Source organism: Bactrocera latifrons, unplaced genomic scaffold, assembly GCF_001853355.1.
Source record: "Bactrocera latifrons isolate USDA-ARS-PBARC rearing strain unplaced genomic scaffold, ASM185335v1 scaffold_49, whole genome shotgun sequence".
NCBI lineage: Eukaryota > Metazoa > Arthropoda > Insecta > Diptera > Tephritidae > Bactrocera > Bactrocera latifrons.
Genome location: NW_017537145.1, coordinates 1,060,351 through 1,079,517, shown reverse-complemented (window position 1 = coordinate 1,079,517; position 19,167 = coordinate 1,060,351). Strand labels below are relative to the sequence as shown.

At 34.4% G+C, this 19,167-nt stretch overlaps 5 protein-coding genes across 10 annotated transcripts in view; 3 read left to right on the top strand and 2 right to left on the bottom strand.

Moving 5' to 3' along the window:
• Nucleotides 1-1,192, bottom strand: part of LOC108973545 (reticulocalbin-2) — a 3,609-nt gene extending 2,417 nt beyond the window's left edge. Inside the window, exons 1-2 of one of the 4 annotated variants that reach the window (XM_018940891.1) lie at nt 1,011-1,192; nt 226-529 (exon numbers count right to left, since the gene is read on the bottom strand). In XM_018940891.1, coding sequence (XP_018796436.1) covers nt 226-433 — 208 coding nt within the window. In that variant the 5' untranslated portion in view covers nt 434-529; nt 1,011-1,192. Of the gene's footprint in view, nt 1-225; nt 617-1,010 lie in introns of all 4 variants that reach the window. The other 3 variants (XM_018940889.1, XM_018940890.1, XM_018940892.1) reach the window with 3 other exon arrangements.
• Nucleotides 1,193-2,239: 1,047 nt separating this feature from the next.
• On the top strand, nt 2,240-9,753 carry LOC108973580. 3 transcript variants are annotated; one of them, XM_018940946.1, is made up of 5 exons: nt 2,240-2,437; nt 3,746-3,899; nt 6,754-6,857; nt 8,209-8,419; nt 9,667-9,753. In XM_018940946.1, exons 2-4 carry the CDS (start codon nt 3,818-3,820, stop codon nt 8,404-8,406), a joined length of 384 nt encoding a protein of 127 aa, XP_018796491.1. In that variant the 5' UTR covers nt 2,240-2,437; nt 3,746-3,817; the 3' UTR covers nt 8,407-8,419; nt 9,667-9,753. The 3 variants fall into 3 exon arrangements, with proteins under 3 accessions (XP_018796491.1, XP_018796490.1, XP_018796489.1); XM_018940945.1 differs by having other exon boundaries at nt 9,610-9,699; XM_018940944.1 differs by lacking the exon at nt 9,667-9,753 and having other exon boundaries at nt 8,209-8,801.
• On the top strand, nt 8,888-9,400 carry LOC108973579. The gene has a single exon (XM_018940943.1). It carries the CDS (start codon nt 8,901-8,903, stop codon nt 9,375-9,377), a length of 477 nt encoding a protein of 158 aa, XP_018796488.1. The 5' UTR covers nt 8,888-8,900; the 3' UTR covers nt 9,378-9,400.
• Nucleotides 9,754-9,778: 25 nt separating the features above from the next.
• LOC108973578 (ankyrin repeat domain-containing protein 39) lies at nt 9,779-11,277 on the top strand. Its single transcript, XM_018940942.1, has 3 exons — nt 9,779-9,901; nt 10,473-10,679; nt 10,747-11,277. Exons 1-3 carry the CDS (start codon nt 9,799-9,801, stop codon nt 10,980-10,982), a joined length of 546 nt encoding a protein of 181 aa, XP_018796487.1. The 5' UTR covers nt 9,779-9,798; the 3' UTR covers nt 10,983-11,277.
• A 1,435-nt stretch (nt 11,278-12,712) lies between these two features.
• LOC108973552 (ankyrin-1) lies at nt 12,713-17,079 on the bottom strand. The gene is made up of 4 exons (XM_018940901.1): nt 16,698-17,079; nt 14,522-15,033; nt 13,703-14,459; nt 12,713-13,636 (listed from the first exon to the last, which is right to left on the bottom strand). The coding sequence occupies exons 1-4, from the start codon at nt 16,927-16,929 to the stop codon at nt 13,302-13,304; spliced, it is 1,836 nt and encodes a 611-aa protein (XP_018796446.1). The 5' UTR covers nt 16,930-17,079; the 3' UTR covers nt 12,713-13,301.
• Nucleotides 17,080-19,167: the final 2,088 nt, after the last annotated feature.

Sequence of the window (19,167 nt, the reverse complement as noted above, 5' to 3'; positions counted from 1 at the left end):
AAAGGAAATCAAAAAATTTTTGTAGTGCAATTTATACACTTTTATGTCTGTATCACTGGCGGAATGTTTAATGATTGTTAATATTTTTTTAGTTTTTATTAAATTGCTTTAGTACCTAATATTAAGTTTTTAAAACGATTTAAGAAAATATATAGAAAAATTATTTGTTTAAATTTGATCATTTTAAAAATTTGAACTACCCATAAAAATACAATTTCCACTCACCTATTATTGCTTCATGATCAAATTCCACATTATGGTCACCGTCTTCATGATGATGTGCATCACGTCCAGCATATATTCCATCCTTAAGCCGTTCTTTACTATTATGTTTTTCGTGTTTATGAGCGTGAGCGACCCCTGCATATGCTGGTATAGAGTTAACAACTAGCACAAAGGTTAGCAGCAAAAAGAAAATTCCTAGGTGCGACATTTTTCGATATGAATTTTACACTCAATGTTCTTGTAGACCAAGGTCTTTGCCACTTGCGTGTGCGACTGTTTTTCTCTGTAGATGTATACACTAAGCCTATTTGAGGAATTTGACTTCGTCACCACTTTAAAATTCAAATACTTGAAATATTTTTATTGGCAATATGGTACTTTCAAAGTGATGCTATTAAGAAATATTCTCTTTTATTTATATATTCACTTTGTAAACTTCATTTGCTATTATTTTCAATATTAATAACACACGGTAAATTTGCAAACAAATGTAAAATGCTCTCAATTACCCGCTACAGCTGCTGATCGCTCATCAACTGTCTCGCAGCCTATACATTGAAATTAGGGAGCGTGTATATGGAAATTTGTGTAACTATATGCAAGCCTCAGTATATACTGTGATGCAAGCTCTGGCTACCGGCGATAATGTTCCTCACCGAAAAATTGAGTTGAGACTAAAACATTCTATATTTTCTTTTAGTGATGTATAGATATTTTCTATAGTTGCTTTTCGTACTACAGCATCCTGTAGGTATATATTATAAATAATAGCATGGTTGTGATACCTTCGCGCAAACCTTTTAATGGCTCCTCCCTTACTTTCATGAAAGGTAGAACAGCCATTCAATTTATTAAAACTACACTAAAGTTATCAAAATATATACCAAATGCTTATTTTTAAAATTGGTTAGTAATTTTTGATCTATTTGACTCAGTTATCTGTTTGTTTATATATGAAAACATGAGCAGAAATAAAAGAATGCACACATTAATCGGAAGACTCCTCCGAGAACACCAGAGATGTTAAATCTCTTCATTTTTTTTATCGAAAAATTGTTTCGAAATTAACATAATTTATACATAACATTTATATAAATATTTTAAATAATAAGTGCCAGAAATTTAAAGAAAGTAAATATTTCAATGTTTATTAGTAGAACAGTGGAATGCCACAAATTTTATTATAAACCAACAAAAACATTTTCTACTAACATCTTTGTATATTCATTTAACGATAAATCATAACGAGAAATTTATTAAATTAGCAAATAATACAGAATATTAGCTGTCAGCTTTTTAAATATTCAGATTAATGGTGGTATATCACAATAATTAAAAATTTCAGCCGTTCCATCGTAAACAAAATTCTTGCGATTTATGATCGTTTATGATTACATCTTCTATTTTGCAATAGCAACAATGAATATGGGCAGCTCGACGGACTACAGACGATGTTTAGAATTACTGCCGGCAATTTTGAAGACAGAGACTTCATATTTTGTATGTTTAGCAATATTTGCAATTACAAATTTTGGAATCAATAACAATTTAATATTTGATAGCTGTTGTCATCTACAGAAAATTATGTTCAGGAAAGAGAAATGGCATGCAGGAGGTTTGAAGTTTGGTTCAGTAACTGCAAATTAGCAAAGTAATAGAAATTTTAAAAATTTAAATACAATACATATGTACATAATAATTGTTAGCATATGTAATTGTTTGCGCATATTATTTTATTGAGTTGGTAAATAGACATTCCATAAAATATATTGAGGTATTTAATCATATAAATGCATACATTTGTCGAACAAGTAGATTTATTACATTTTCGGTACTTATCAGCTTACTTCTGTTCGAACGGACAGACATATGTATCCAACGCCATTCTTATAATAATTATTGCATGATATCAAATGCTAACTTCAATGATAATAGACTGGATAGATGGTAGGCAATAGTTATTGCCAGTGGAGATGCGGCTGTATTATTTATACATTTTTATTTTATTATTTCTGACGTTTATGTAGATAATTTTGAGTGAGAATAATAAGGCATCTGAGAAATACTATTAAATTAATAGAAAATCTGGTGAATTCGGAGTTTTTCAACAAAAATTTTGCATTTTGGTATAACAAATATTTATCTAAGCAAGAGCATAACCATAAATTAACAAACACGAATGCGGTGAAAAACTACAATAAATATTAATAAAGTGAGTCAATCAAAGCAGCGTAATTTTATCTAAATTAGTATTTTATCATGGCTACAGTGAATTAAAATTATTTGTGCTTATGAGGTTGCATAAATTAATTTGTGAAAGTTGCGACAAATACTATTGAAATTAAAAAAATTGGACAGCTCGAAAGAGAACTGGTTATTTGCTTATTCATTTTGAATTTCAGACTTATTTTGCAGCCAAATATACAAGAAACCTTTACCATGCAATACAGCTCTTTATTGTTAAAAGTGAAAATAATATATTGCTATTTTCTGAATATTTTATAGATTATTTTTAGTAGGGCTTTTAAATATTGATATAAGGTTATTATTAGAAATTTCATTATATTCTAACGAAAATAGTTAATGATTCATACATACAACCAAAATATGTATGTGCGTAACGTATCAATTTATTATGACTTATGAATAAAAAACGTTCTTATATTCACGCTGGACGTACAAAAATGTTGGCTTAGAATAAGAATTAGCTTAAGTTGCGTCTAATCAAGGCAAACGGCAGCTGTACATACAATTTAATATTTATTTAGTATTACGTACTTCGAAACATGCAATATAAATGTCATGCAATATTATCCGTCTAAAAAATTAATGCGAACTACATATGTACATAGGTTGTTCGCAAGTCAAGCATTTACTATTTGTATTTTTATACCTTGAACAGGTTACATAAAGTGTACCAAACAGTTTGTAGCAACAAGAAGGAAACGTTAAACCCTTAACTCGGACATGTCTGCGAACTAGTTAATTACTTTTTGAGATATCGATACACGTCCTTTTCTCCCCAAGAAGCTGTTAATTTTCGCCGATATCGGAACGCTACAGCATATAGCCCGTATACAAACTGAACAAATTCAATACTTCTAGAAAAACCTCTTTATTTAACAAGATATCTTCATGAAATTTGGAATGAATTATTGTCAAAAGCAATGATACAATCCCCGAATAAATTGTTTAAATCGGACTGTTCTTGTAGAATTTTTTTGTTTTTGTGAAGGGTATAATAGCTTTTATGCAAAAAAGCCTGGTCTAAAAGCTTTAAGGCAGCTTACCTTTAGCATATCGTAACTACTGAATATAGTACTGAAAATCAGTTAGTTTGAGAGCTTTGTCGTGTTTGTTTGAAAGTGTTCATACTTTTCGCTGTCACGTTTGATTATCAGATTTGAAAAGCGCTTTACTTTTGTTTGCTACCTGAATAATTTATGGCCATTTACTGACTTACTTTACTCAATTCATTACGTTACTCAATAAAGTGATTGAATGATTAATTGATATCTAGGATTCTACACCGTCGCTATTGTAAAAGTGTTCTCACAATTAGAGTATAGCTGACGCCATCGTTATTGGACAAATGCCTTACATTATCATACGCGGCAATTTAGCGTCTTACAGCCATAAATATCCCTGGCGTGTCTTGGTTTCCGGCCTAAAAGGTAATACTTGAAAACCTATAAACGGATTAAATATTTGTGTTTTGCTCAAATATCCTGAGTTGTAACTCTTTTGTTGCTTTATGATTTTTTTCTACTTGGAACATGCTAATTATCTTAATCAAGCCGCTAAAAGTTTAGTTTGTATTTTTTTTTTATTTTTTACCCTATCAACCTGTTGCTAAAGATTATTATTATTATTTTGTTCACCTATGTAATTATTGTTTGCAATAGCTAAACTGATTGACATATTTATGTTGAATTCCAGTTGTCTGCCTGTGCATGCTGTAATCTGAGTAAAAATTAAGATATCTGGATAAAACTTGGTATACGTGTTTCTTAGTACCATAAGAATACCATAGATGGGCGGAGTCGGGCCTTTATGCCCAGAAACTACCCTTAATCGAAAACATAGCGAATATATACAAAATTGTAATTTTTTGCAGTGTGTCGGAGTTGGAAGAAGCGTCTGTGCTTAGAAAATTTTTTAATTTATTCCATTATTTAACTTCGAACAATACATGTTGAACTTTTTCGCAACGTGTTTTCTTTAATAAAAATTAGCCAATACCTAAAAATATGACTCCGGCTTTGACTTTTCAAAATTGCTAAAGTATAAAATGTTCGGTTGCAACCGAATTTAGCACTTACTTGTTTTTCATTACCTTTACTACGCAGAAGCAATTAGTGTCTACAATTGGCTGTGATAAGGTTGTATATACAAATAATGAGTATATCTATATGTAGTAGCAATGCACGTTCCAGTTTATCGCAGGTGTGTGACATTTTTATCCGATGGCTACAGAATCATTAAATAGTTAATACATACATATTTGTATGTACACGCTATAAGTGTGCACAATATAGCGAAATAAGGAATAGCATAAACATATTTATTTCAAATATTACATTGTTTTTAATGGTATACACTATTCAAATATGAAAAGAACAAAAAAGTGGACTCTTTCAGAAATTTCACGTTAGGTGTGTCCCATAAAAATCCAATAAATAACCTTAATGCGGTTAAAACAATTAACCTCTATACATAAGTATGTAGGTACATATGTACGCGCAGTACCTTTCTGCGCCTGTTTAGATACACGTACCTAATGTTAACCAACTGAAATGTAAAAAAGATTATATCTTTCTACTTAGTACATATGTACAGTTGTTCACAAAATAATAGAAATGCCAATTTTAAAAATGTATTTAGCAGCATAATTTTCCTGGATCACATGCAATTGATGAGGTAAAATCGCCGTACACATAACGGGATATTAAGATTAGCTATTCAGTGAAATATGGATTGTGTATTTAATTCTGTAAAGGTTTGAAACCATTTTACTTTAAAATTTTTAGACTTTTCTATACAACGTAGAATGCTTTTATTTTTATGTGGAAACAGAAAAACCAAGTTTATTTGATATAAATTGTGATATAACATGTTATTTACACTCAATTGAAATATGTACATACATACATACATAGGTATATGGACTATGGAAATATTAATTATCACTTTTTCCGGGAAGTTGTTTCTAAATTTTTGTAACAAAAACATTTTTCTTATATAAAATTGAAAGATTCATTTTACGCATGTGGTCGTTCCTATTTTTTTGTGGACAACTGTATGTGCTAAAGTAAATTTATATGTATTGTTTTCACCCATGCAATATTTTGCAGTGAAATACACTGAATGACGCACCACCGGCAAATGACATGAGCAAAGAACACGAGAAAACAAGCAAAACAAATCAACATGAAACAAAAATTAAAACAAAAATTAAATAACGCAGCCAAACAACAATTTAATAGCAGCGCTACTGCTTGCCAACTCTATCCGAATGGAGAGAGGAGCATTCACTTCAATTTTATTTAATGCCAAATCATTCCATGCTCGGACGTCGTTTAGTGCTTTTGTGCCATATGCTGGCTAGTTCCCAGTAAAAGTAAAGCAGTCGCAGCTACAAATCAATTTACCATATAAGTAATATTAGGGTACTTGTGGAATAATCTAAAAATATTGACATTATATTGCAAATCTTCAACTGCTTCTATTCATACGTCTGGCCGATTGTTAAATCTAAGAAACAAACAAGGGAAATATTTCAATTAAAATCGAAAGTGTATTTAGGTTTTTGCGTATTAAGAATAACAAGAATAACGTTGACTATACAAATTTTACATTTGCAATACCGTGGAATTTGTGTGAAACAAAAAAAAAAAAAAAAACCTTTAGAAAGAGATCGTGACGATTCACTTGTTTTGTAAATGTGTAAATTAAATATGTTCATACTACGAAGCCTAGTGCGTGTGAATGACTTAATTTTTGGTGTGCTTTTGCCAATTACTGCAGTTTTCCCCCAGAACGGCCGCGCCTAATGAAGTTGATTTACATATGTATTTACTTTTATATACTCATACACGGTGCTGCTGATAAAATTCGACATATCTTTAAATACTTTGTATAATTTTGCGTTGTGGCCGCAAATATGTATGTGGACATTTTATTGATTACAGTCGTCACACATTGTGATGACATCACTTGTGATTTGCTTTCTTTATTATATTGTTTAAGTCTGTTTTTGTTCGCTATTCTTTATCTATCACTCGTGATATTTTACACTTGCTTGTATTGTGCAAAGCTTTTTTAGTTGTTTATTTGGGTCTTAATTTTTCAATATCGCAAACGAGTTTCCAAACAAATTTGCTGGCATTTTTATTCTTACAATTTTACGAAAGCTAAAAAATTTATTGTCGTTTTTAATACAAATTTATTTGTTGTTTCTACTTTAATTTTTTAGAATTTTTTAATATTCTATTACAATAACATTAATGCTTTTTTTATATTTTACAGCGGATGAAATTGAACAGTTGAATAAATTTTCATGTGGCGGTTACAGTGATGAGACAACAATAGTTTATCTGGTGCATCCATGTCGAATTTTATCAGCGCTTGAGGTACATAAGATTTACTTAATTTTGTACACAACAAAGTGTAAATATTTTAAGAACTTTATCTTTTATCTGCAAATTTGTTCAGTAAATAAAAATTGCAATGTATGAGGGATTGGATTTTATAAGTAGCTTGTGATTCGGCAAAAGTTGCGGAGGGAAGAAGAATTTTACTTTAATTAATATTTTGAAGTTTTATATCTTATCTCACAAACTACTAAAGCTATTTCTACCGCACTTTCTAAAAGAACTTTCAAATACTCCCATTACCCACTTAATGGTTATGTTGAAAATTACTAAAAATTTATAACTGCGTCGTAGACATTTAAATTCCATATGAATGTTTCCCTTTAGAGAATGTTAATCAAATGCCAATAAAGTAGTAGCAATATAATCGTTAGCAAATAATTAATGCAATCAGCTTAGACCTTTTTCTGCCTTAAATATCTTTTGTGTAGTAATTTCTGACTTCACATCTGCTCTTAAATCGTTTATCCCTTTAATATTTATTACGATGCTCTGGTTGAGGTTTTTCTTATCAGCTCAAAAAATTTTCATCTTCGGTTGAATTTTTGCCAGATATATCTCATTTCAGTATAATTTTCGCTGACATGAAGTAAAATATATTACTAAAACTAAGTGAGCACATGACCTTCAATAAATTAATAAGATACCGAATTTTATTGATATCCTTTCACGATTTCGTCGAATAATTTTTGATTCTTTTACTTTGAAAATATTTTCTCCGGCTGTGATCCATGCTAGTTGCAAGATTATGAAATGTTCGGTTACACTCGAAATTAGCCTTCCTGACTTGTTAATATTTTACTTTTATTGCAATCGGGTGTGTCACGTTTTTCTTAATGAGTCCAGTCTACTGAAACCGCTGTCATTAACATACTATTCGTTTTTTATGTAAATGTAGATGTTGCTGACGATTGTCATTTGTGGCAACCCAGTTATTCATTTTGGTTAGTCAGAATTAAGCCATTTCCTTGTAAATTTTATAGCATATTTTATTTTTATTATACCGCGGTGGCCTATATATTTCCATATTTACGGCGTTAGCGGAATAAAATTAGGTTATTTTAGATTTTTGCTGTAACAAAAATGAAAATACAAAAAATAAGTTCGTATAAAAGATACAAATGTACTCCTTTGAAAAGGAGTTACTAAACATATTAAAAACAATACATTTCTAGTAAACTAAAAAAAGAATGAGTGAAAAATTGTTAATAATGCATACTTTTATATACGTATAAGTACATATGTATATAAAATACAATTGAGCAGACAAAATGTTTTCTGACTTCTTCTTTCAATATATGCATATCAACTAACTTTCAATTGTATTTAGATTTTAGGTTTCCGTGTGGTCGCTTCCTCCTCAACATCCGTTAAGCAGGACTACAACGAGTATATGTGGACTATGCGTAAAGAGTTCCACGAACCAGAGCCGCTAGAAACAGAATCCGTTGTGCGTGAGAACCTTTCGAATATAGGACGCGAAGCAGCTGGTTTGGGCAGCTATCACAAAGTTGACTCGCCTGAATAAGAAATTTAATAAAGTACACATAAAATATGCATACACATGTATCTCTCTATGTGATTTCTAACGAAAGCTCGTGACTAGCCTCTGATCTCCCCGCCACGAGAAAAACATATGCAAAAAGTCAAAAGGAGGTGGACTAAAGAGATTAAACAACAACAAAAATAACGTTGCACCACGAAAAAGTGCGGGTGCAAAGTTAGAACAAATCAGTTTCAACAAACGAGTGCAAAAGAAAATTTTACTAATTACATAGTACAACAATATCAAAACACTGCTAATCGTGCATAGTAGTGAAAGAAAGCAAAATACTTTAGAAGTAATTTTGTTGAAATCATAAAAAAAGACTTTAGAAGAAATTAAGTTTTACACTTTTAAATCCTTCGTTTTTTGTTTTATTATTAAATTGCATTTAAAATAAATTTTCCACCAACCAAAGTATAGTTACAAGTTGAACATAAACTAAAGAAACAAGTGTTGCAAACAAAAAAAAAAAAAAAATGGACGCCCAAATACCAACACAAACGCCCGCACAACCTGTGCCCGCAGAGGCGCAACCCGCCCCCAGCAACCCGAACACCAATATCGGTGCGGCAGCAGCAGCCGTTAACTACGTCACCACCACAGCTACATCATCGGTGGCTGCCCAGACAGCGACCTCAACAAACTCTGTGCCGAATTCGGTGGCGAATGTTGTTACCATACCCGTACCCATTGTACAAAACGAAGAGAACTACACATATGTGACGGTGAAGGGCTCGCTGCACGATCGCTCATGCGCCGTGTTCGGTCTTAATGATACGGAAATCCTAGCGTTGTCCAAACGTTTCGCTAACGGTTTAAAGGGAGCCGTGAATGGTATAATGGTAACGATTCCACCGATGGATATGGTAAACACATTGGCGCAATTGAGCTATAAAGTAATTTGTAGTTGTGGTGAGGCGGAGATCAGTTGGACTATGCAACGCGAAATTTAAACCACCCTTCATCGTAGCATGACAGCCGAACAACTAAAGTTTAATACTTACTGAAATTTGCAAATTTAACTGTTAACAAAATAGACAAAACCGACAGATTTACATAAATGCTATGCTATACAAAAATAATAATGAAAATATCTAGTGTATTCAACAAATATTTAATACTAAAAACATACGCATAAAATTAAAAGTTTAAGAAAATTGTAAACATATTATTTTTCTTTGTTAGGAGTTAAAAAAACTTTTTTCCAAAACCCAAAATATAAGTGTTGAATTTCTCATTTAGCTAAAAGCGAAATTAAAAACGAAAATTGGTTCAAGTCATAAACATTGAAAAGCACACATTAGAAATATACATACATAAATCGAACAAAATTCAAAAGAACTTAAAAAGTAAAATTATAAACATTTAGTAAAAATGGATCAACATGACGCGGATCACTGCAAGTGTCACAAGCAGGCGGCGCCAGCGCAACAAACGCTAACTGATATGGAATTCGATCGCGGAATCTGGAATGCAGGTGCGATTGAACGAAATTCAAACTAAAACTTTAAAAACCAAAAAAAAAAAAAAAACATGTTACTTCGGTTGCACCGAAGCTGAAATACCCTCCACAGGTGCATTTCTTATAGGGTATGAAAAGATCTATATCTCGATTTTGATCGATCAGTTTGTATGGCACTCATATGCTATAGTAGCCCGATCTAAAAAAAATATTCGGGAATTATACTGTTGCATTTGAGAACAATCCATGCCAAATTTCCTATGCAAAAGTTCTACATATTATATTAGGGCTCAATTGTGGTCTATTTGATTTTATGTAGTTGTTGTTGTTGTTGTTGTTGTAGCGGCAGAAAACATGCCTGAAGTAATTTCGGGGCATGGTGCCGAATTGAGAGTCCCCGGCCGGATAAAAATCCGGGTCCGTTCCGGTTACTGAGACCCAACTGTATATGCTTCCGATTAATGAGGAGTTCCTTGAGGTGAAAAAGATTTTTTATAGTCTCCAATGTTTCTTCGCTCACTTGTGAATTAGGAGGTTGATTTTGTTTAAAATCTTCTTATATCGGTTAACTTTTCTTTTCCTGCAGCTATCTACAATGAGCCGGAGCGCGTGCGCAATTTCATTGGCCGCGGCAAATCCATGGACCGCGATGATTTCGACTACACTGCACTCCATTATGCAGCGCGCAATGGCAACGTGGAAATATGCAAAATGTTAATCGAAGATGGCAAAGCTGATGTGGATGCCATTACCAAGGCGGGCGCCACAGCCATGCATCGCGCTGCCATGATGGGTAATTATATTTATTGCACGCCATTAATTAATATTCCGATTGAAGAAATTTTGCGTTGCTGTTGTAGGTCATCTGAATGTTGTGAAATTACTGGTTGCTGCGAAAGCTAATCTCCAACTGCAGGATGAATACGGGCAGACTGCGCTGCATCGTGCTGCTATCCGTGGACACTTGGATGTTTGTAAATTTTTGTTGGAGCAGGATCCGAAATTGAAAGAAATCAAGGATAAGAAAGAGAAAATCCCCTACGAATATATAATGGAGAATGCCAACGATGATTTCAAAATGTTACTTAAGCCTTAGACTCAAAGTGAAAGAGCTTACAAAGTAATTAATTAAAAATCAGAAATTGCGACAAGCATAATTAGTTGAAAAAAGTATCAAGTAAAGCCGCAAAAGCGAAACCTTAGCTGCATTTTCACACAGAGGCATACATTGATTTCGATGTGGCGCATTTTGGTATATTAATATATTTATGTATATTAATCCGTTTTGTAGTGTTTTATTAGTTTAAAATATAAGAAAATTGCATTTTATTCGGGAAACCAAATACATTTCTTTCGAAAACATTGTTGGAATAAAAGTTTGGCATTTTAAATATTTGCATGTACTGCAATGTTTTATTGACTCGATTGCTTAATTGGAACTTTGGCCTTACAAATGTAGCACATGCTCACCTGTTGACGTTAATTTTTTTGTTTATTAATTAAACTACAACTTTATATTACTCGTATGTATATGCTATAATATATTTTTAACTACACGCTACGAGATCTTATTAATGTGATGAGGTTGGAATTATGTGTTTGTTGCACCTATTGAGCTTTTATCATGTATGTAACCATTTATATGCGTATTATATAACATACTAACTACATACATATGTATGTATGTATGTTGCGATGTCCTCAAAATGTTGTATTTTATATTTACTTGTCTTAAAACACTGTATAAATGATGTGAGAAAGTTTAAAAATCATTTTTAAAATACATAATTGCATTTCAAAAACGAATAAAATTTGATATCTATATATAAAACTTTCAAAATGATAAATATGCATGTTTGTTATTCTTCTGCTGTATTCTACTAAGCGACTACAGTAGAACAACAACGTCATAGTAAGTAACTATGTTTATTTTTTTGTTAACATTTAGTTTCAAATGCAATCTTTAATTGGGGTACCTCTATGTCGATAAAAGGGTTTACCTAAGGAACACTTGAAATGTGCCGAACCTATTACTATAATGTATTTATGCATTTTTTTAAACTATGTACATAAATATGTAAGTATGTATGTTTCGTTTTTTTAAACCTTAAGGGTATAAGAGCCATTTTGTGGACTTCAATTGCCAGACATATAAATGTACTCTAACCTCAGCTTGTCAGCTCAAAAATCGGGTTAGAATATGTCAGTATTTTCAAAAAATTATTTGGAATTTCTTAAGGGTCATATACAGTTAGAATTTTCAAAAAATCGATTTTTTTTAATTTTATTTTCTTAATGTAAATAGGTTTAAGATTAAACACAAAAATTTAAATATTGTTCCTGTCAAAACGTCTTTTTTGAGAGGAGCTCCCAGAGAACAGCTGTAGTTTCTTTCCAAGTAAATATCTTTACTAATACTAAGTCTTCAAATACAGTTAAAAGATACCATAATATGTGTACAGATTCTTGGAACTTTAAATTTAAAAGTTTTCTCGGAAAAAATTATGGAAAATTCACTTTTTTTCAGCCTTCTAACTGTAATCCGACAAATAATTTTCGAGTTATTCGATAATCAGCAAATGCTTATTGGGTGCTCTGGAATGTGCGTATTAAACTTCGAATGTGTTTTTTTTTAAACCATGGTTTTTGAACTTGTGACTACTGTAGCTCGGAAACCGCTTGGTAGTTTGTAATGATTTTTAACAGATTTTTGATTTTTTCTTGTAATTTCGATTTTACATAAATAAACAATTGTTTTTTCCCGAAAATTTGTAAAAATTGTTAATGAGACCACCATTTTGTTTATTAAAAGAGCATCGACCAGGTACGAAATTTTCCATAAAAAAAAATTTTTTTTTTTGTGCGTTTGATTTTAGATGAATAATCAAGGAGTAGCAATGGAAACTTCAATAAGCTTCTGTTGGAACTGTAGCCTCACAAATAGCCATTACTTTTAAAATAATTAAATAATTTACTGGCAATAAAAATATTTGAAATTGATAATTTTTGATGTGTCTGACTATAACCTAACCCCTTAACGCTAATAAGCTGTTCAAACCGCCATACTTTAATAATGCCTATTCTAAGCCGATCGAAAAATACCAACTGATGACTGGAAGTAAGATTTGAAACTTAGAATATCAATATATGAATACACTAATATTTCGTAATCAACAGTGAAAAGCGATCATTTAACTCATTCTACATTATTTTTAGGTTAAGTGTACCTTTAATCCAATCATTTTACTCATAGCTAATGGCTCTCAGTAATGTTAAAGATGGGTACTACACATACGCTGAGCAAAATAATTTACTCGTTCATCAACCCAGTATTATTGTGTGAAATCCTATCTTAATTCTAAATAAACTTTATGAACTATCCACTTATACCTATATAACAGCCTTACTTTTCATGCTAACCACCGCCATCCACATTACAGGTATTTTTCATCACAGACGCGCAGTCGTCGAACTCGTATAAATACGCCTGAAGTATCTTTGGTACACCCAAAAGTCTTATCATACGACACAAACTCGATTCACGCTTCGTTGTTGAGTATCGTTGTCTCATCACGGCCGAACCACTGAGCAGACCTAAAAGTTGATTCCTTATCACAATCCGACATAGCGACTGCAGTGACAAGGGTGTGCTGCACAACCGAAACATTTCCACTTCGAAGTGACGACGCTCGTCGGTCCATTTATTGGCTAATTCGGTACGCAGTATCGGAAATTTGTAACCAGTATGCACTAAAGCATAGAAAATATAATAAAACTATTGCCTTTTCTATTTAAAGTACGAAATTATTCGCTTACCCAGCAACTTGGCGAACTCCAAAGCACCAGACGCATTTGTACCGCGCAAATGATTGATCCCATGATCGCCACACACCTGTGTTATGTCTACGCCTTCTTTGACCAAAAACTCGGCGATATCGAATTTGTTGAGCATAACAGCGCGCGCCAGTGGCGTCTGACAATAGGGAATGTAACACGACCACGATATTGAAGTAAACGAAGCACACATCCAACGCCCCTCACTATGTGCGAACAATATGCGCGCAATGGGTATGAAGTCCTGTACGGTATCTATATATTGCACGGCGATGAGCAACTCGTTTTCGACCGTGTCAACTATCGTGTTGCCCTGTGATTGTTGCGCCGTGGCCACGCGCAGCAAGAATTCCAGCATGTCGATCTTTTGGCTGAGTATCGCGATCAGAATGGGTGTGAGACCATCCTTGTTGCGCACATTCAAGCTATCGCCGTGGCTGATTAGGGTCTCAGCCATCTCGCGCATGCTGTAGCGTACGCAATGGTGCAGCAGGTAATGGGAAGTGATGCGCCGTGCGCCACGTTTCAACAAGCGCACTGTGAGCGGCACATTATTCTGCACCACAGCGTAGTAGAGTGCATTGTGTCCCTCCTTGTCCTGCAGGTTGATGCGTGCGCTACGTTCGATCAGTGTCGCCGCAAGACCGTCCAAGTTAGCCACTATAGCGCACATCAGCGGCGTCTGATCGATGTCATCCGTTTCGTTGATATTCATATTTGTTTGCAAAATAACATTGGCCTGTAATGAACGCATTTTTTATATCATTAGCAAAAATTATATGTACGTAACAATGAGCTTACCACTGCCACGGAATGATTCCTTATAGCCAAATGCAGCGCTGTTTCACCGGTGTTCAGCGTCTTTAAATTCGGATTGGCGCCATGTTTCAGCAGCATGTGCGCCACTTCCGCATAGGCCACGCCCACATGTAATGGTGTATAACCGTCACTATTAACGGCATCCACTGTGGCGCCGTGTGAGAGTAATACACGCACACACTCCACGTGTCCACAAGCGGCGGCATAATGTAGCGGTGTCATCAAGAGCGCATCAGCGCGATGTACATCCTGCTGGTGTCCACAGTTCGTGGCGATAGCATATGGCTCATCCATGCGGGTGATAATGGCACCGGTACGTTCGAACGTTTTGGCATAATAATAATAGAGGGAAGTCTCTGCAGCATCCTGTGCAACGTGTTCTCCACTACTCTGCTCACAATCGTTGCAGTTTTCGATAAATTCATCTTCCCACTCGAGATTATCCATTCCATCCGGGGTGCACTCTGTTTCCATTTCAAACGAATTTGAGTGGTCTGTGTATCAAAAATGGAGTGATAAATGTATTAGATAAGGAAGTACAAAGTGTTTACAGACGTGCATTTGTTCATTTTTAGATTGGACTGAAGTCCTGTAACAATCGTAATTCGAAATTCCAGTACCCACTCCATTGTCTCAGTATATTTATCATATCCAAAGCTTGGCGCTTCGAAACACCAACTAATTCGAAGTTTCTTTACATCCTGAACAGGGTACATTATTTGTCACGAAGATTGTAACACTCAGACTCAATAAAATATATATGACTAGTCGTGACGATTTGTCCATGCCCGTCTGTTTGTATGTATCCAAAGTAGTTTCTCAGTTTTTGAGATATCGATCTGAAAATTTTCACTCATCCTCTTTTTTCGAAAAAGCTGCAGATTTGTCGGAACCGATAAACTGATCGATCAATATTCAGTATAGAAACTTTTTTATTTGTGAAGGATATATTACGTAAAAAATTTAGAAAAAGTGGGCGTGGCACCGCCATCTAATAAGTTTAATGTACAATATGTAATACAATACAATATTATTGGAACCTCTACCGACAATGTGAAAATGGATGAAATCGGATGATAACCCAGCATCGGATATAACGGTTCAATTAAAATCTACTAAAAGCGCAATAAATCAATAACTAAATACGCCAAAGATATTTAATTTTACCTTCGAGATGGTATGAGGGAGACTTAAACGAGCTGGGGTCAAAATTGGATGACGGGAGTGATACCGCCCACTTTTAGGTCTCGAGACCGGCCAGTCCTGTTTACAAATGAAGAAACAATTAATATAACGGGTTAAAACTTTGTACGACTAATGGCTTTGAATTAAGCCACCTTAGGACCAAAAGAATGGGTACCAAATATGTTGACCCCAGAGCCCATAGTTGACTTTTTACCGAAAATATTGATCAATGTGCAAGATATATAATTAAAATTTGAAGAGAATCTTTTCCTGATAATAATATTTCTGTGTATTAAAAATGATTTGAATCGAGTCAATTCTTTCCTTAGCTCCCAAATACCGAATATCAGAATTTTCTAACTTCCGGGTGGCTTTATATCGCTAATATCGGCGAATATGTGAGCTATTTTAATACGATTGAGAGAGCATGTTCTCGTAACGGCGCATTTGTGTGCTTATATTGAATAAAATCGGGTGAAAACTCGCCCTAGACCCCATATAACTAACAAGCCTTATGTACCTGAAAGTATTACCGCAGCTGTAGTCCTTCTAAGTACCAAGAGCATGAAATGTTCGATTATACTCGAGCTAAGTGCTCTTCCTTAATTGTTAGTTGTTCAATTTGTGCTTTGAACGAGGTTTAGGCACTGTTTTCGAAGTTAGGAAGATCGCTTTTTAATTAGTTAAAGTGCAGTTACTTATCAGCTGGCTAACCTTGGGGGGAAATGGCGGTTGATAAGCAAATATAAATATTTGTTCTCTTTGTTATACTCGTTTATTAGGAACTTGGGTACGACTAGTAGGTTTATTCGTCCGTGTTAGTCTTTCTCGTTTGGTATGAATATATTAAAATAAACAGCTGAGTTCAAAAGCCCTATCCTTGATATCCCATGCACATATCGATTTTTTCTATTATTTATACACACACACACTCATATAGGCATACATATGCATGTATCTACTTGGTCATTACTTCTGTTAAATATATCCAAATCAGGTTCTTCACAGGATTGTATCAGCAGTTCAAGGATCTCAGCATCACCCACCAGCGCCGCGGTGCCAACAGCGGTACGCCCACACGATGTGGAAACAATGGTTGCCCGGGCACCCTCCATCAGACAATCGAGCACGCCATGGAAGTTGCCCGTCTGTACTGCGGTCATCAGACGCTCATTCAACTCGAAAGCGTTTATCGGTGAATGCATTGCATATTTCCTTCGCCACGTTACTTAGTATATATTAGCTTTTTGTTTTTGCGTTTTATAAGTATTCTGCAATTTGTTTAAATTGCAATTAAAAAGCGAAAAATAAACTCTAGAATGAAATGCAATAAGCAAACTTAGAAGAAAAACTGAATGCCCACACTTCGGTTGTTAAACTGACGATTACTGCCTTCTTGATGCCGTTATACCGCACTTTGCCTTTGCCACATGTTGTTATGCTGAGTGTTAGCGCTCTTGACACTCGTACTTGCTGTTGCGCAGTGAAAGGCTGTCCTGTGGAGCAGTGTGGTTTGGCAACCCAACGAAAAAGGGGTGGAAAACAAGTGATAAGGGAGTTTCTCGGCTTTGTTGCACTTCGAATTTGTGGGTGTGGATTTGGTGGTCGTGGAAAAATGAACTAATGAATTTGATATTTGTTTACATTTGTGGCACGTAAGGTGAAACTCAAGTTTCAATGGCGGAAGGCATACTGATAGGTTTATACAATGGACTGAAGTCAGCTGAATAAAAAGTAAACAGAAGCGAAGCTAAAAGTGAGTGAGAATATGTGGATTTCGTTTGTTTGCTGATAACGGTTTACTTTTAATATATCTAGATCCAATATACCAAAGGAAAATGTGCGTGCTGCTATTGAACAATGACAGTCTTTTATGAAAACAAAATGTGGTCATTCGAATAAGATTATGTGCTATGCGAAAAAAAAGTAGAATTTGTTCATAACTTTTAAATTCTTAATTTATTCTTTTAAATATTATACATTTATACCTAGCGATTCACATTTAATTTCTTCAATTGACTCAAAAAGGGTTTCACGTAGCGCCCGTTTGAGTTTGCTGAATACGGAGTTGATTGAAAATTTGGCAAAAATCTCGAGAAGAATAAATGCAGTATGCGACTGTCCATCATTGTGGTGGAAAAATCAAGAATCGTCGGCCCATTAATTCCGACCTCCTTTTACGATTAGTTTCGCGCAAATGACTCATAACACTCAAATCGTATAACTTGTTGAGAGTTTGGCCGGTCGAAAGGAATTCGTAGTGCACTACATCTCAATAATAGAAGAAAACTGTCAACTTAGCCTTGATTTTTGACTTGCGACATGTGACATGGTTTTACGACTTCGGCTCACCTTTGCCACGATATTTGGACGATGGGTTGTCTGTTTCCGGGTTGTAGATCCGAGATTGACAATGAAGTAACAATTTGTTTCACATAATTGTTCTACAGACGTTATCGCCACGCCGTCTTTCGAAAAAATTTAATGATTTTGGAACAAATCGTACTTTCACTTTCCTTTGGCCCAAATGATCTTTCAGAATGGTTTTCACTCATTCTTCCAGTCAGATCTCTGAATGATAATCGTCGACTCTAAAGCACCAATTCCTTTATTTTATCGATCATTGATGTTAATGGCCGTCCTGGGCGTGGTTCGTCATCAACGCGTTCTGGACCCAAAATATAATGGTACTTCTTTGTTGAATAATTTTTTCGCCGAATATAATTTATGTACTTCAGATAGACAAGCGTATACTAAACACTAATGATTATTTTTATGGGTTATTTGGTACAGTTGTCAGTGACAGTCGTACTAACCTACAAATATTTTGAAGAATGGGTTTTTCGCGAAATTCAAATGAAAAAGTCTTACTATTTTTGCCCACACATTGTTCTCTGTAAGCAATATAGAAACTGCCTACTCAGTCTTTGGTCTAGCTTTATTACGATGTCCAGTCAATCTCTTTCTTGGTCAACTCGTATTGTTTGTGCATTGTTTTACCATTGGTCAAAGTAGCCGTAGCTTTGCTTTGATCGACTTTTTCGGGACTACATGTGGATTCGGCCACGAAAAACTAGAGGAGTTGGCCAAGCCATCAAAATAAAAAACCGGGCCGCAACATTCCCGCCTTGTTTTTAAAATAATACCTACTATCGATCGATCGGAGATCGGAGCACGTGCCACTCACCGCTGATGACTGACTTGAAGTTGAAACAAAAGAGCGAGGCGAAAGCTCAGCCAGAGAACTTAAAGATATAGAGAAGGTGCAAATTGAATTCTGTAAGATATTCGATTGGACGACTAACAGAGCTTATAAAATTGTAGCACGGAATTTACCATTCTCGCTGTAATAAGCACGTTCAAAGACAGATATAATATATAATATAATATATGTAAAACGACTGAATTCATGCGAGAATGAATCAAGAGAAATGCTTTGAAGA

What these genes read in the sequence shown, in the direction of transcription:
- LOC108973580 (XM_018940946.1), top strand. Translation starts at nt 3,818, where the DNA reads ATGCCTTACATTATCATACGCGGCAATTTAGCGTCTTACAGCCATAAA. An exon ending in CTTGGTTTCCGGCCTAAAAG is followed by an intron (nt 3,900 to 6,753) that starts GTAATACTTGAA and finishes TATATTTTACAG; the next exon opens with CGGATGAAATTGAACAGTTG. An exon ending in GAATTTTATCAGCGCTTGAG is followed by an intron (nt 6,858 to 8,208) that starts GTACATAAGATT and finishes AATTGTATTTAG; the next exon opens with ATTTTAGGTTTCCGTGTGGT.
- LOC108973579 (XM_018940943.1), top strand. Translation starts at nt 8,901, where the DNA reads ATGGACGCCCAAATACCAACACAAACGCCCGCACAACCTGTGCCCGCA.
- LOC108973578 (XM_018940942.1), top strand. Translation starts at nt 9,799, where the DNA reads ATGGATCAACATGACGCGGATCACTGCAAGTGTCACAAGCAGGCGGCG. An exon ending in TCGCGGAATCTGGAATGCAG is followed by an intron (nt 9,902 to 10,472) that starts GTGCGATTGAAC and finishes CTTTTCCTGCAG; the next exon opens with CTATCTACAATGAGCCGGAG. An exon ending in GCATCGCGCTGCCATGATGG is followed by an intron (nt 10,680 to 10,746) that starts GTAATTATATTT and finishes TTGCTGTTGTAG; the next exon opens with GTCATCTGAATGTTGTGAAA.
- LOC108973552 (XM_018940901.1), bottom strand. Translation starts at nt 16,929, where the DNA reads ATGCATTCACCGATAAACGCTTTCGAGTTGAATGAGCGTCTGATGACC. An exon ending in TTTGGATATATTTAACAGAA is followed by an intron (nt 15,034 to 16,697) that starts GTAATGACCAAG and finishes TTTGATACACAG; the next exon opens with ACCACTCAAATTCGTTTGAA. An exon ending in GGAGTTCGCCAAGTTGCTGG is followed by an intron (nt 13,637 to 13,702) that starts GTAAGCGAATAA and finishes TCTATGCTTTAG; the next exon opens with TGCATACTGGTTACAAATTT.